Source organism: Capricornis sumatraensis, chromosome 9 (assembly GCF_032405125.1).
Source record: "Capricornis sumatraensis isolate serow.1 chromosome 9, serow.2, whole genome shotgun sequence".
In the NCBI taxonomy this organism is placed as follows: Eukaryota; Metazoa; Chordata; class Mammalia; order Artiodactyla; family Bovidae; genus Capricornis; species Capricornis sumatraensis.
This window is the reverse complement of record NC_091077.1, coordinates 27,047,540-27,063,365: the sequence shown is the minus strand read 5'-3', so window position 1 is coordinate 27,063,365 and position 15,826 is coordinate 27,047,540. Positions and strand designations below refer to the sequence as shown.

General features: G+C 39.5%; 1 protein-coding gene across 1 annotated transcript in view; it reads left to right on the top strand.

The window, feature by feature from the left end:
- Positions 1–15,826, top strand: part of LMNB1 (lamin B1) — a 52,596-nt gene that overhangs the window by 23,367 nt on the left and 13,403 nt on the right. Inside the window, exons 2-7 of the mRNA XM_068979689.1 lie at positions 427–583; positions 1,231–1,356; positions 5,904–6,074; positions 7,468–7,593; positions 13,007–13,227; positions 14,269–14,494. Of these exons, the coding sequence (XP_068835790.1) occupies positions 427–583; positions 1,231–1,356; positions 5,904–6,074; positions 7,468–7,593; positions 13,007–13,227; positions 14,269–14,494 (1,027 nt within the window). The remainder of the gene's footprint in view (positions 1–426; positions 584–1,230; positions 1,357–5,903; positions 6,075–7,467; positions 7,594–13,006; positions 13,228–14,268; positions 14,495–15,826) is intronic.

The window sequence follows — 15,826 nt, the reverse complement described above, 5'->3', positions numbered from 1 at the left end:
CTCATCATTTATCTTGATTTATGTCTCCCGTATGTCTTGATTTTTACTATTCATTGTATTTAAAAATAACAGGTTTTCATTTCTTCAGAAATGTTTTAGTGAACCATATAGACAACCTCTTTATAAAACAAGAAGGCTTGTGTTTTCCCTCAGAGACAACCAGAGTCTGATACTTTGGGCCTCTGGACATCTTACAGCTAGAGTCATTGCTAATCAGGGAAGGGTGGTCGTTGAAGGAAGAAGTTATTATCCACCAAAGATAGCACTCCAGATAGAGTACTCCCGAATCACTCCTGTGATTTTAGTAGCTTATGGCAGCCTTTATTTAAATTGCCTCCTCTTTTGTTTCCCCCTTAAACAGGGAGGGAGAATGGTTCAGTTCAGGTGTATAATATGATGTCTTGCACTTTCTCAAATGTTTTGCAGTTACGCTAAGAAAGAATCTGATCTTAATGGAGCCCAGATCAAACTTCGAGAATACGAAGCAGCGCTGAATTCGAAAGATGCCGCTTTGGCGACAGCGCTTGGTGATAAGAAAAGTTTAGAGAGTGATTTGGAAGATCTGAAGGATCAGATTGCCCAGGTAAGTTAGACTCTGCTCTTGAGCTGTATTTTGCAGGTTAATGGCCCCATCTGTCTTGATTGTAAAACTTGATTTATGTTTTTTATCTTAAATTTATTGAGTTATTTTGGCCGGCGGCGGCGGGGTGGTGGTTACACCTGCAAGGATAGACCTGAGCTAGCTGGCGTGTAAAGCACCCTCACCTCTCAGTCATTGTGTCTGGACTGTGCAGATCTTATTGCTGCCATTCGTCCTCTCTGTTGTGCTTGTTGTGATTGTTGGTTTCTCGATCTCACAGCTTATTTCATTATTGTACCAAAATGTAGGGTAAAAAGAGAGAAGATGTCTTAATGGTGCTCTCCACACAGGAAAAAATGAAATTGGTAGCCAAAACCATTCGATTGAGTTTTGAAACGCAAGCCATAGGTATCTCTTCCTCCCCTGTTGCCGTTTACCGGCTTTGAGGGCTGTTTTGAGGTGACACTCTGTGGGTGGGACCAGCAGTTGAACCCACACTTCTGTGATAAAGATTATCATGAGGGACTCTCATACATTGACAAATACTCAGAAATGGTAGTACTCGACTTGATTCAGTCCATCGGTATCTATTAAATTCACTACTAAATGATTGCTGTATAATTTTCATTAGTTCTTTTTCCTTCTATTAGTTGGAAGCCTCTTTAGCTGCTGCGAAGAAACAGTTAGCAGATGAAACTTTACTTAAAGTGGATTTGGAGAATCGCTGTCAGAGCCTTACTGAGGACTTGGAGTTTCGTAAAAACATGTATGAAGAGGTAATTATATGTAATTTTTCTTCTTTAAGGAATGGAAGGATCCCAAAAGGCTTTGTTATAAACCATACATGTGAAAAAATGGGAAGAATTCTGTAGGCAAAGGATTTAAGGCACTGTTCCTAAAAAGGCTGCATGTAAGAATTCAAGGTGTTATGGTAAATTTATAAGCTTTTACTTCATCTAGGGCTTCCCTGATAGCTCAGTTGGTAAAGAATCCACCTGCAATGCAGGAGACCCCGGTTTGATTCCTGAGTCAGGAAGATCCGCTGGAGAAGGGATAGGCTACCCACTCCAGTATTCTTGGACTTCCATGGTGGCTCAGCTGATAAACAATCTGCCTGCAATGGAGGGGACCTGAGATTGATCCCTGGGTAGGGAAGATCCCTTGGAGGAGGGAACAGCTACCCACTCCAGTATTTTGGCCCAGAGAATTCCATGGACTGTATGGAAACTGTATGGGGTCACAAAGAATTGGACATGACTGAGCGACTTTCACTTGTACAATAATATAACTCAACTTACTTCATCTAACTTAAAAAGGTCTGGCCACAGCTGTTAATTAACTGTCAACCTCTTTAAGCATTTGTATTAGTGATATATTACTTCAAAATTTAGTATCTTAAAATCACAGACTTTTACTATCTTACAGTTTCTCAAGGTCAGGGATCTAAGAGCTGTTTAACTTGGATGTTGTCTTCAGGGTCTCATGAGGTTGCAGTCAGGCTTTCAGCCTGGTCTGGAGGGATACTTCAGAGTTCATTCACAACTGTTGTCTGGAGATACCAGTTCAGCATCGGCTTCCTTATGTGTATATATTGGTTGCTTGGTTGTGCCCGCCTCTTTGCTACCCTACGGACTGTAGCCCACCAGGCTCTTCTGTTAGGGCTGCTCATGATGGGATTCCTCAAGAGTGGATGATGAGAGAGAGAGAGAGCAAGGCAAGCCATATTGTCTTGTAGAGACTAAATCCCTAAGTGATACACCGTCACTCCCTATCACACAGATGAACCACGATACAGTATGGAAGGGAACTCACACAGGAGATGAACATAGCAGTCATTGGGGGCTGGCTACCCACAGCGTTTATAGTTATATGTGTGTATTAAAAAATATCTATCAGCCATAACTTCTGTGCTTCTGCCTTGAGGGGTAAAAGTAATAGCTGTTCCCAGAAAAGATGTGTAGTGTAATACAGTTGAAGAAAGACACGTGTATTTTCTCAAAATTGAAGAGGGTTTGAGAACATGCAGGTTAAAGAACATGCAGTTAAATACTTAAATGACTGTACAAAAAAGAGCTTCACGACCCAGGTAATCACGATGGTGTGATCATTCACCTAGAGCCAGACATCCTGGAATGTGAAGTCAAGTGGGCCTTAGAAACTATCACTATGAACAAAACTAGAGGAGGTGATGGAATTCCAGTTGAGCTGTTTGAAATCCTGAAAGTGCTGCACTCAATATGTCAGCAAATTTGGAAAACTCAGCAGTGGACACGGGACTGGAAAAGGTCAGTTTTCATTCCAATCCCAAAGAAAGGCAATGCCAAAGAATGCTCAAACTACCGCACAATTGCACGCATCTCACACGCCAGTAAAGTAATGCTCAAAATTCTCCAAGCCAGGCTTCAGCAATACGTGAACTGTGAACTTCCAGATGTTCAAGCTGGTTTTAGAAAAGGCAGAGGAACCAGAGATCAAATTGCCAACATCTGCTGGATCATTGAAAAGGCAAGAGAGTTCCAGAAAAACATCTATTTCTGCTTTCTTGATTATGCCAAAGCCTTTGACTGTGTGGATCACAATAAACTGTGGAAAATTCTGAAAGAGATGGGAATACCAGACCACCTGACCTGCTTCTTGAGAAACCTATATGCAGGTCAGGAAGCAACAGTTAGAACTGGACATGGAACAACAGACTGGTTCCAAATAGGAAAAGGAGTCCGTCAAGGCTGTATATTGTCACCCTGCTTATTTAACTTATATGCAGATTACATCATGAGAAACAATGGGCTGGAAGAAGCACAACCTGGAATCAAGATTACTGGGAGAAATATCAATAACCTCAGATATGCAGATGACACCACCCTTATGGCAGAAAGTGAAGAGGAACTAAAAAGCCTTTTGATGAAAGTGAAAGAGGAGAGTGAAAAAGTTGGCTTAAAGCTCCACATTCAGAAAACTAAGGTCATGGTATCTGGTTCCCTCACTTCATGGCAAATAGATGGGGAAACAGTAGAAATGGTGTCTGACTTTATTTTTGAGGTCTCCAAAATCACTGCAGATGGTGATTGCAGCCGTGAAATTAAAAGATGCTTGCTCCTTGGAAGAAAAGTTAATGACCAACCTAGATAGCATATTAAAAAGAAGTGACATTACTTTTCCAACAAAGGTCCATCTAGTCAAGGCTATGGTTTTTCCAGTGGTCATGTATGGATATGAGAGTTGGACTGTGAAGAAGGCTGAGCGCCGAAGAATTGATGCTTTTGAACTGTGGTGTTGGAGAAGACTCTTGAGAGTCCCTTTGACTGCAAGGAGATCCAACCAGTCCATTGTAAAGGAGATCAGTCCTGGTTGTTCTTTGGAAAGAGTGATGCCAAAGCTGAAACTCCAATACTTTGGCCACCTCATGCGAAGAGTTGACTCATTGGAAAAGACTCTGATGCTGGGAGGCGTTGGGGGCAGGAGGAGAAGGGGATGACAGAGGATGAGATGGCTGGATGGCATCACTGACTCGATGGACATGGGTTCGAGTGAACTCCGGGAGTTGGCGATGAACAGGGAGGCCTGGCATGCTGCGATTCATGGGGTTGCAAAGAGTCGGACACGACTGAGCAACTGAACTGAACTGAACTGAATGTTAAAAATGGTGACTAACAATTTTAAAATAGGAATTTATTATAGAAGTTAAATAATTTTAGTTTGAGAAAAATAATTTAATAGAAATTGACCATTTTTACTGGGTATTGTGGGGACAAAGTGCACTCATTGGATAAGCAGCCAGACTTTGGACAGTTCTTGAGTTGGTTTCTTATTTAAAAATGAAATATCAGTTCCTGCTGTTTTTTCCCCAAGAAGTGGTAAGGATCAAAGTAAAATACCATGTGTGAAAGCTCCTTATAAATTACAGTGACTGCTATCATATAATTATTTACTACAGTTCATAAATTGAAGTATCTTTATGTTGACTTACATTTTTGTTTCATTTTGTTGAAATTTCCCACGATCTATTGTTTCTTAATTTTGAAGCTGTGTGGATTCCTGCATCTTTAAACCAGAGGTTTAGAATTTTTTTCTTTGCAAGTCATTTATTTTATGTAAAATACTAAGTGAAAAACAACATCACTAAAAAGTAATAATTTGGTATTTTTAGTATGTTTGGGTAGCAACTTTGAATTTTGGGGTTTTGCCTTTTTGAGAATGAATTAAAAAAAATCTTCCTCATTTCTTTTTTTTTTCCCATGGAGGGTCAAATTCTATTCAGTAAATATACCTAGATTCCTTATTATGAATACTTAAGGGGTAAGAGGAAGGAGAAAAGCAACAAAAAGAGGAAGGGAGGCAGATGAAGGGCAAAATGGCTAGTAGGTACCTGATACTGGTTCAACTAAACCTTTTTATTTGCATATTTTTATGATTTAAGTAACATTCACTTCATATAGATATGAGCCCTAGGAGTCTAGTAGCAGAACTGGGATTTGATCCCTGGTCTTCTGATTCTGTCCAGCTCATCTTCCTGTGGTTAAGAGAAAGATGAGGGACATGCACAGAAAAACCGCATGCTGGAAGTGGATGCAGAAACAAGAAGTTCTTATATCCCCCTCTTGTGGCCTCTTTAATTATTGCCATTAAAGACAGATCTATTGTATTTTCAGAGCTAGACGCTAGAGTGGAAATTGTATTCTTGGACTTGTGTTCCTAGCCATTCTAGTTTGGATAATTCCTTAAAAACTAATGTGAAGGATTATGCCTCTTATTTCTATTCTTTGATAGTGAATTGTCATATGTATTTGAGATAGAAAAGTAATATGGTCAATAAGATTGTGTATCAATTGATGTTGATACCTTAGCATCACCAGCTATTAGTCGTGTAAATTAGCTTGCTCTGTCTTAGTATGTCTAAGACAAGTTTTATTTTATGCATAAATCTTCTAATTGAAGTTTTATTGATAAGTTTCTAACTTTTCATGTGGAATTTTTTTTCAGAGTTATTCTTAGTACTACTGTCAGTACAATTTAGAAAAATAATTACCTGCTATTCAATATACCTAGTTAGAATGGCTGGAAAGCCTTCCAGCCATTCCTTGCCTTTAGAGAAATAAATAGCTGTGCTACTGAAAATAAACATGAAATTCCTAGAGTCTGAGATGCTACCATTTCTGTCATTAGTTCTGTCTCAAAAATCTTCTCATTTGAAAACGAAGGCAAAAAATTGTCTATTCACATGCTTGTCAGGACAGACATGAGGAGGTTGGTGTGTAAAACTTCAGATGGTCTTGATATCCGCCATGGTAAGTAACTTGGTTTTATGTCATTTTTTTCTTCCTAGGAGATTAATGAGACCAGAAGAAAGCATGAAACTCGCTTGGTAGAGGTGGATTCTGGGCGTCAAATTGAGTACGAGTACAAGCTGGCTCAAGCCCTTCATGAGATGAGAGAGCAACACGATGCCCAAGTCAAGCTGTACAAAGAAGAGCTAGAGCAGACTTACCATGCCAAAGTGAGCAGACTGCCCGGGATGGCTGTAAACACGTAAAGCTTTTGTTTCAGAGTCTCCCCGAGAGCATAACTTGATATTTGGTTTGTTCTAGTTTTATTAAGTGAATTCCTGCGGTCTCCATGAATATAGAAAATTGATTTTTTTTAAGAAAGCAATTTTTAATAAAGTAAATGTTAACTAGAAGTTAATGAGAGAAAGTAGGATTATTCCACTTTTACAAAAGGTATGGTCTTTAACCTCTTTGTCCAGTTGATCATTCGTGTCAAGTTATATTAGTTAAACTCCAGCCATCTGAAAGTAAATTTTCATTCAGTAACAAGTACTAACCTTGTTGGACTGCGTCTAATTCTGACTGCCTGTCATCATTGTACTTAGATTGTGACCACCACGCTTTGGGCTGTTTTGAACAAAGGCCAAATGGACACTCTCTGATATTTCTTCCTCAGCCATTTAAAAAAGAATATAGAAACTTCTCTGTTACATTAGGAGACCGTGCAAAAATTTATTAATTCACTGACTACAGGCTTTCATAGTAAATGATTTTACCCCAATGTGTTAAATATTACATGATTTGATTAAAACGTTATTAGTGGAAGACTTAGAAATAAGCCATAGAGGTGTTGAAAATAATTTCCATTGCATGGCTTCAAATTGGTCATATTGCTTTTAATCCACTTTATGAAGTAGTAGTTGGCTGATGAGAGGGTGATCTTTTAATCCCTACATTTAGTTGTTCAGCCCTTACTTGGTGCTGGCACCGTGCTGGGCACTGAAGAAGCTAAGCTAAGGATGGGTCGGTCACGTAGACTCTGGTCTCAGAGGGAGTCAGGGAAGAGAAATACAGAAGACATACCTGAAGACAGGCAGGACAGAATGCTGTGGGCATTTGGGGGAATGGGCTATTGTTTGTACCAGAGGAGCTCTTTTTTTGCTTCTGAAAGAAAGTATTTCTATTTGGTTGGAGATAATCTCTTAATTAGTACTTTCTGTTTATTGTTTTATATTCTGTATCAGATTTGCTGGTTAGGGATATGTGATGATTGTTTTCCTGCAAACACCACCATGGCTAAATGCTGTTCAGTCTGCTTACTAGCAGCATTATCTGAGACATTAGACATATAATGGATGAAATATTTAAGCACTAAATTTTGGGTAAACCCACGTATATCAGCATTGTTAAGCTCCCATATTGGAAACTGAGCTGAAAAAGCAGAAAAACTTCTAAGGTAATTCATAGCACATCAGCGAACTTCATGATGCTTTTCCTGTTTCATCAGCTAGTTACTGACAGGGCTTAGGTTTGAAATGAAATATCTTGAGATGATTCATACTTCCTCATTTGTTTGTTCTAATTCACTAGATAAGACTGACCGTGGTTTGCTTCTTTTCTTAGCTTGAAAATGCCAGACTGTCATCAGAGATGAATACTTCTACTGTCAATAGCGCCAGAGAAGAACTGATGGAAAGTCGTATGAGAATTGAGAGCCTCTCGTCTCAGCTTTCTAATCTACAGAAAGAGGTAACTAAGCTTCAGAGTTGTACTTGAAGGCCACCTCCACCACGGTAGCCCACCTGCTTTGGCTCTTCCTGAAATCACTTTTCAGAGAGGATAGTATTTCCTTGAATTCTGGTTTCACAGTGCTTCCCAGGTTTTTTCTATTTCTCACTGCATAAACATCCTCCGGGCAGAAACTGTTGTTCCTAACCTAATAGATTATCTGGAGCTAAGGGAATTGCCCTTGAGGGAATGACCTGCTGGCTTATTCTCTGGACTTATCCCAGGACCCTGGTTTTCTGACCCAGCCAGCAGTCTGATCTCCACATAGTGCTCTTCCCGACGTAGTCGTTTTCATCACATTTAGAAACTGTTATGAAGGAAAACCTGCAGAAGTTCTCTGTGGGTGGTAATTGCTTTGTGTTTCTAGACAAACTCCCTTGGTGCTTAGAATACTCAGTAGTTAGTATCTTGGGAAGCAGCATCAGTTTGCATCTTGGCTAAGAATTTAGTGACTCATTCATTCATTGGCACACCTGTCTTGTGACTGTTGCTGGTGTGTTGATGGGTGCCTGTCAGTGTATGACGGCGCGCTCTAGGTGCTGCGTAAGCACGTGTGGACACTGCCTGAAATCGGGGTTTTGGTTCAAGGGTGATGCTGATATGCATGCAAAGTACATGTACAACCATATAAGTGCAGGATATGTTGATAATCTGGTGCTCACCTCAATGACTTAGGCAGTAACTTCAGTTTTCTGTTTTCCTTAAGGGAGGAAATTATGTTGTTTAAAATTTTTCATATAAGAGTAGCCTTTTTATTCTTCATTAAATAAGCTTCTTTTTTAATATTTTGTTTTTAGTAGTATCCTTTTCTGATTACAAAACTGAAGACATTTATTGTAGGAATTTAGAAGACACCTTATTGTGTAAAACAAGGTGATATAAAAAGAACTTGATTAAAACAGAAGTTTTTACTTTGCTGTTATCATGTGTACTTCATTACTCACAACATACAATTAAAGAGCTGGAAGGACAAGGGCCTTTGAGTCCACTCAGTCTGACCACAGACCTGGGTGAGTTTAATGACCAGCCCAGAGACTGTAAGCTGACAAATGGGTTTCTTTCACTGTTCCCAGTTTTTCTCTTTATACCTTACTCTCTCCAAAGATTTTCTCTTAAAGAATTTAACCACCTTTTTTCCATTGCCCCATTTAATAGGTACCTTTCCAAAGATAGTCCTGTCTGTTTTTACTCTGAGTTGACATTTACTACTATTCTCCATTTAATAAATGGTATTCTGGTTATTCAGTCTCCCTCAGTTTTACATTTCCTTATCTTTTAGGAGGCTGGGCAGCGGCTGATGCTTACTGCACTTGATTATGCTAGGGGTGGATGTTTTACAGGTGAGGTGAATAGCACTTGCCTGTGGTTAAATAGCCGTAGGCTCTGAAATTTGGGAGCTGTGTCTTCTGACTCAGGTCCAGGGCTCTTTCCCTGTTTGCCTGTTAGTTATGTTCCTGTCATTGCAAGTTTTTTGGTTAACTTCATGTTCAGTTCAGTTTAGTTCAGTCACGCCTGACTCTTTGTGACCCCGTAGATTGTAGGACACCAGGCTTCCCTGTCCATCACCAACTCCCGGATCTTGCTCAAACTCATGTCCATTGAGTCAGTGATGCCATCCAACCATCTTATCCTCTGTCATCCCCTTCTCTGCCTGCCTTCAATCTTCCCCAGCATCAGTGTCTTTTCCAATGAGTCAGTTCTTCACATCAGGTTAGCAGCTCTTAAACAGCGTTAGGCAGGGCCCTTGGTGTTTTGAAGAGCTCCTTCCTTAGGAAATAGGAGAGGAGTGCCTGCTTCAGCCAGATAGTTTTAAATTTCTCTGTCAGGGGGGTGGAGAATGATCCTTTCTGGTATCAAATTTTATGATAAATAATATATCTTGAGGGATATCTTCTTTGGTTGATAAATTTTAGCCTTAGATCATTAAAAAGAAAAAGGCATCTCTAACTTTTTGTTTTGGAGTATTTGTTGTGAAGTCATTGATTTCATCATGCTGCATGTTAGGCCACAGAGTTTCCTCTTTGGTTATGTGACTCATGTTAATGAAGTAGTTCTTTAGTTTTACTTACAATTGATATAGCCTTTAAAATGGTGACTTAGAAAATATTTTTACGTAATATAGCAGCAGTGTTATGTTTTGTAATTAGGCATTTCATATATTGCTTACAGCTTTTCTTTCATTTCTATCTAGATTTTTTACTTTGGCCAGATTATTGAATCGGTCAGGGTCTGTTTAAGTTGCAGAATTTAGTGGCACTTTGAAGGCACCTTTATTTTTTGTTTTTCTAACACCCAAATTCTGGAAATTTCTACGAGGGCTAGATTATAATAAACTGGTAAAATTAGGTATTTTAAAACAAAGAGAACCCGACCCCATTAGAAATGAGTAGTACAGTTTTAGAGTTTTGAGGCAGAATCTTACAGATACTAGTTGGACCGCTTCGTTTTCCTGACGGTACCAGTTTAGTGAGGTGTGTTATTTAGTGGCAGAATCAGGAAGAAGGATCTAGATCTCTCTCTCCTGTTTATTCTTTGTATTTCACTATGAAGCAGGTGTAGTGCGGTTATTTAAACTACATTTAAATATTTCTATTTAAAAATACAAAATGATTCAGAGTAACTTTAAAGCTTACTTATACCTAGATTTTGATTTTTCCCTCTTACAGAACCCTGTAACATCTAAGGTGGACAAATAGAGTACATTTTGGCCTTTACAGATCGAAGCTAAAAGTTTTCTCCGAATCTTGGGTGATTTATGTCTCTTCACATTAGACATTGTCGCCAATCTGTCTCTCCCACCTGGTAAATAAAAATAAAGAGATTGATTGAAGAGAAGACATTTTACTTCCTTATTTTTAGGCTGTGCTGCATAAGAAAGCTTTGTTCCCTGACCCAGGATCAAACCTGTGCCCCCTGCAGTGGAAGCACGGAGTCCTGATCACTGGAGTGCCAGGAAATTCCCAGAGAACATACCTTTTTCACTTAACTGTTTTTTATTTTGGAGGAAAGAAAATATAAGAACCCTGAGAAAGGGAAAAACTGGATTTCTCAGTTTATAGCCTTTTTTTCTTTTTTTCTTTTTGCAAATACAGTTAAATCCATGGTCTCTGAGGCAGGATTTTGTTTAGCCTCCCTCTTGAGATGAATGCTTGCTTCTGATATAGAATGTCCTGGATTTTAATTAATTCATTGGTTGATTATTTTTTAAATAACATTTTTATCTTGGCATAATTGTAAATTTGTAGGGAAGTTGGAAAGCTGGTACACACAGCTCCCGTAGCTCCCTCCCCCAGTCTTCCTTCTTTGTTAGCATCTTAAATGGCTGTGGTTCATTTGTCAAAACTGAGACATTGCCGTCCGTACATTACTGTCAGCTAGACTCTAGACGGTTTGGATTTTACCAGATTTTCTGTTACTGTTCTTTTTCTGTTTTGTGGTACCCACGGATCTCCCTAGTCTCCTCTGGTCAGTGACAGTTTTTCAGACTTTCTTTGTTTTTCATGACCTTGACAGTCTTAAGAAGAGCCGGCCAGGTATCCTGTAGGCTCTCCTCCAATCTTAAGTTAATCTGGTGCTTTTCTTATGGTTAGCCTGGAGATAAGGATTTTAAGTGCCCTTCTTGTTACATCATGTCAGGGATTACATGACATGCACACATCATTGATGGTGATAACCCTCATCATTGGCTAAGACACTGTTTGCCAGGTTTCCCAATTGTAAGTTGCTATTTTTGTGTTTCCCTAACTCTGTTTTTAGAAAGCAAGTCACCAAGTCCAGCCTGCCCTCAAGGATAAAGAGCAGGAATTATGTGTCACATTCTGAAGAGAGTATTTACCTTTATTAAATGGAATGCTTTTGTAAAGATCATCTCTTCTTCCCCTATTTGTGTATTTATTTGTCCATTCATTGGTTTCTGTCAGTATGGACTCATGGAAATCTTTTTATGATTCGTATCATATTTGGATAATTATTTTATTGGCTCAGATTGTTCCAGCTTTGGCTTTGAGGAGTTTTGTCAGATTGGCTACCATGTTCCCCCCTTTTTGGAGCACTTCTTTTTTTTATGGTTCTGTAATATGCTCCAGGCTTGTCGTGCATTTTCCCTATCTCAGCACTGGTATCAGCTATTTCTTTAGGGCGCTCTGGTTCTTTTTACTGGAGAATGGTATCTAGAAAGCAAGTTCTGGGCCCGGGGTATGCTCATTGGTATTGGGGTGCCATTGTTCCTAGGCCTGCTTGTGGGCAGAGCTAGGTAAATGTGTATATGTTCACCCATGTTTACATGCTTAACTGTAATTGTACCTCTGTCCGCTTGCATTTATATTAAGGTCACCACACATTGACACAGATGTCTGGGACTCTAACCCTGTACCACTGGGTTCACTTTAGGTTTCCTTCCTTGCTTATCTATAACCTCTCTCCCTGAGCGTAAGAAGCCTGGTTTCTACCATCCCATTTCCTTCTTTGTCCAGCCTCAGTATACATGTAAAGCAGTTTCAAATTATTTCACCTATACCCCTGGGTGAAATAAATTCACTAGCTAGAGTGTAATGTTTCTGCACAGAATAGAGATCCTTTTTATCTTTAGCCTTCCAGATTTCACTTTTGCACAGTATGTGCCCTTTCCTTCCTGCTTTGATGCATAGGTACTTGTGATTTAAGGGCCTAAGCTCTACATCAGTCTTTTTGAGTTGATTACCTTGGTCATTTTCTGAGGAGATGAATTCTGTTTTGGAGACATGCAGATGAGTGATTACCTGATGAATGACAGGTTTCTAAGATAACCTTCTTGTGTAGGAAGTGATTTTTCATTTTTTTTTAATACCAAATATGAGGTTTCCATGTTTATAATAATATTTACAGCCTACACTATATCATATGGTGTTTGTATGCTGATGGAGTGTGGGAAAGCACACCGTTTCTGAAGTGGTAACTAGAATCCCTTTTGTTAAGTTTCTGAATTGTTCCAGTAGTTCCCCATAAGATACTCGGTTTCTTTTGTCAATGAGTTTTCTTGTCATTCTTTGCTTTTGTTACTTTATACTTTTGAGCTAAATGGTTTGTAGGGAGCCAGACTTTTTTACTAAAACCACAGCTTAAAATTTTGTTTCATTTGGTCAAACAAAGAAAAATTATGTGTACATTTGATGAATGTCTTTTCCTAGCCTTTTTATAAGACAAAACTTTCCTAAGAGTTGTATTTTGTATTGGAGGAATTTTGTTTTTTAATTTCTTAAAATAAAAATGTTCTTGCATTCTGGTGTTAGGAGATTGGATTTGTTCCAGGTCAGGAAATGTTTTAAAATAGCTGTGCTAGTGTTGTGCTAATGTTGGAATGTTCCTAGAAAGTAAATGTGTTCCCTTGACTCTTCAGTCTAGAGCATGTTTGGAGAGGATTCAAGAGTTGGAGGACTTGCTTGCGAAAGAAAGAGACAACTCTCGCCGAATGCTGTCTGACAAAGAGAGAGAGATGGCGGAAATACGTGATCAGATGCAGCAACAGTTGAACGATTATGAACAACTTCTTGATGTCAAGTTAGCCCTGGACATGGAAATCAGTGCTTATAGGAAACTCCTAGAAGGTGAAGAGGAGAGGTATGTAACTTGCTTGCCACTCTACCTTGCAGTCTACTTTTTGCCCCCACCCTTTCTATTTGAAGAAAAGTAAATAGGATTTTTTTTTTAAAACAATTAGGACAATTCTAAGTGTTTTCTCATTTTTTTTTTTTTAATATCTAGGTGTAGAGGTAGGTAGTAATAGATCTTTCTTCTACCTCAACAACAGAAGATGTACAAGCAGTCTTAGTATTGTTATTTTAAATGCTGAACTGTGAAAGGATACCGCTTCTCCTTTGGGACTTTAAATGTTTTGATAATTTAATATGCTGCAAAATGACTTCCAGGTGGCTCAGTGGTGAAGCGCCCCACTGCCAGTGCAGGAGCTGCAGAAGACGTGGGTTCAGCCCCTGGGTTGGGAGGATCCCCTGGAGGAGGAAATGGCACCCCACTCCAGTATTCTTGCCTGGGAAATCCCATGGACAGGATCTTGGCAGGCTGCAGTCCGTGGGGTCGCAGAGAGTCAGACAAGACTGAGCGCGCATGCAGGCATGCTGCAAAATACCAGATCTGCTGAAAGAGACTGTGTGCTTTTCAGATCTGGTTAGTGTGTAAATCCTTTTAAACCTTTTCTGAGAAAAAGTTCCAAAGGGAGAGTATCTCACTTAGAATAAACAGACATTTAATTTCAGTATTGCATACATTGTGATTGTAATTTTGTAAACAGAAAATACAGGTTTGAAGAAATTAAGGAGAGTATACCAAATGTAACAGTGGTTGTGGTAGGGTGATGGTAGTAGATGAGTTGCTCACCCCAACCTCTCACCACCCCCTCTCCCAGTTTTCCAAACTTCATGCATTATGATTGTGGTTTTTTCTTAGCTAAAACATTCAGATAATAATTTCTAGAAACAATGTTGATCGTGGGCATTGTAGCACAAATAAGTTTCTTTTTGTTAAGATGTACGTTGGCTTTGTCTAACAGATTGTCATTAATGTTGTGCTTTAGTAATGCATGTGCATTAAGATAGGAAGAGCATATGTGTTTCATAATTGGAGTGTTTTATTTCTCCCATGTAGATTGAAGCTCTCTCCAAGCCCTTCTTCCCGCGTGACAGTATCACGCGCATCCTCGAGTCGCAGCGTGCGTACCACCAGAGGAAAGCGGAAGAGAGTGGATGTGGAAGAATCCGAGGCCAGCAGTAGTGTCAGCATCTCTCATTCTGCCTCAGCCACTGGGAATGTCTGCATTGAAGAGATAGATGTTGATGGAAAATTTATCCGCTTGAAGAACACTTCGGAACAGGTGAAAACGCAGACCCCTTTTTGTCCAGAGAGGCTTTGCTAATTGGGGATTTGTCTTGCAGTTGTAATAACTCCTCAGCCTTTATTTGGATTCAGTCATCTTCATGAAATAAGAGTTTCCCTCTCCTTTTTAACCCAAATTCATGAAGTGTAGCATAAACTTGAGTAGGAAAAGGAAGAGGGATGGTGCACTTAGTGGTTTAAAAATTTTATTCATTAGCTCTTCTTTAGAGAGCCAGGGATTTTTTTCACATCCGGTCATTTTGTCACCGTGGCCTTCCTAAGGATGAATTATTAATATTTCCTGTCCTAGCCAGAATTGTGAAGAAGATAGATTGTGCAGATATTCTTTCACAGCTGTTAGCTTTATGAAAGGAAGGAAATATGAGCCCAGACTCTGACACGTTAGGAGTGTTTTTCTGTCTAAATAAATGAATAAATACTGTTGATTTAATATACACTGGGAATAGTATGAAGCCCAATCCTGAAATTATTTAAAAGTAAACATAAAATATTCATAGCAGGGAATCCTGAACTTTCAAGCTGGGGCCGTGAAGGGTTGTCAGATGATGCCAGAGGCAGGTACAGTGGAATGGATTGCACTTTCAGAAGCACGTTCAGGATTTGTAAAATGTCTATAAAATCACTTTTCTCTTCAGAGCCATTAAACCTGTCTTGTGTGTGGATGAATAAGTACTTTGGATGGGCAAAGGAGCGTTAGTGGTTCTGATGCAAAGCAGCCCGGGCTCTAGGCCCTCTCAGTCACAACTTTAGAAACTGTAGGACAGAGGAGCCTCTGCTGCTCCATTGTAGTAGTTTGGCTGTGTTACAAGAGTCATCGCCGCCCTTTTTGGAGCTGTTCTGGAGCTGGCTCTCAGCCTCGTTTATTCCTGTCTTTGAGTAAGAGATGGATATAAATAAATTAGTGCAGCTAATTGCTTTAATACCCTGAACTGCTCCTTAGGAGTCGGGCAGCTCTGGGCAGCCTACCGGCTAACATTGACAGCCAGCGTTTGGGACTGGCTCATTATGTTATTAACCCTTTTTGAGCCTCTTATGCTTTAAGATAAGTGTTAAATATGGGCACAAGTGGTACAGATGTGGAAGAAAAAGGGTATATTTTCTTTCTTCTCTTTCCAGGCTTTATGTGTCTAAAAGGGCGGCGATGACTCTTGTAACACAGCCAAACTACTACAATGGAGCAGCAGAGGCTCCTCTGTCCTACAGCTTATGGTAGTCAAAAATTCGATGTGTGAAATGGTAGTTATTCAGCTAGGTAATGTTATAAGTTTAAATTATGCACCTAATCTAGCATTGAATATGACCATTTAGT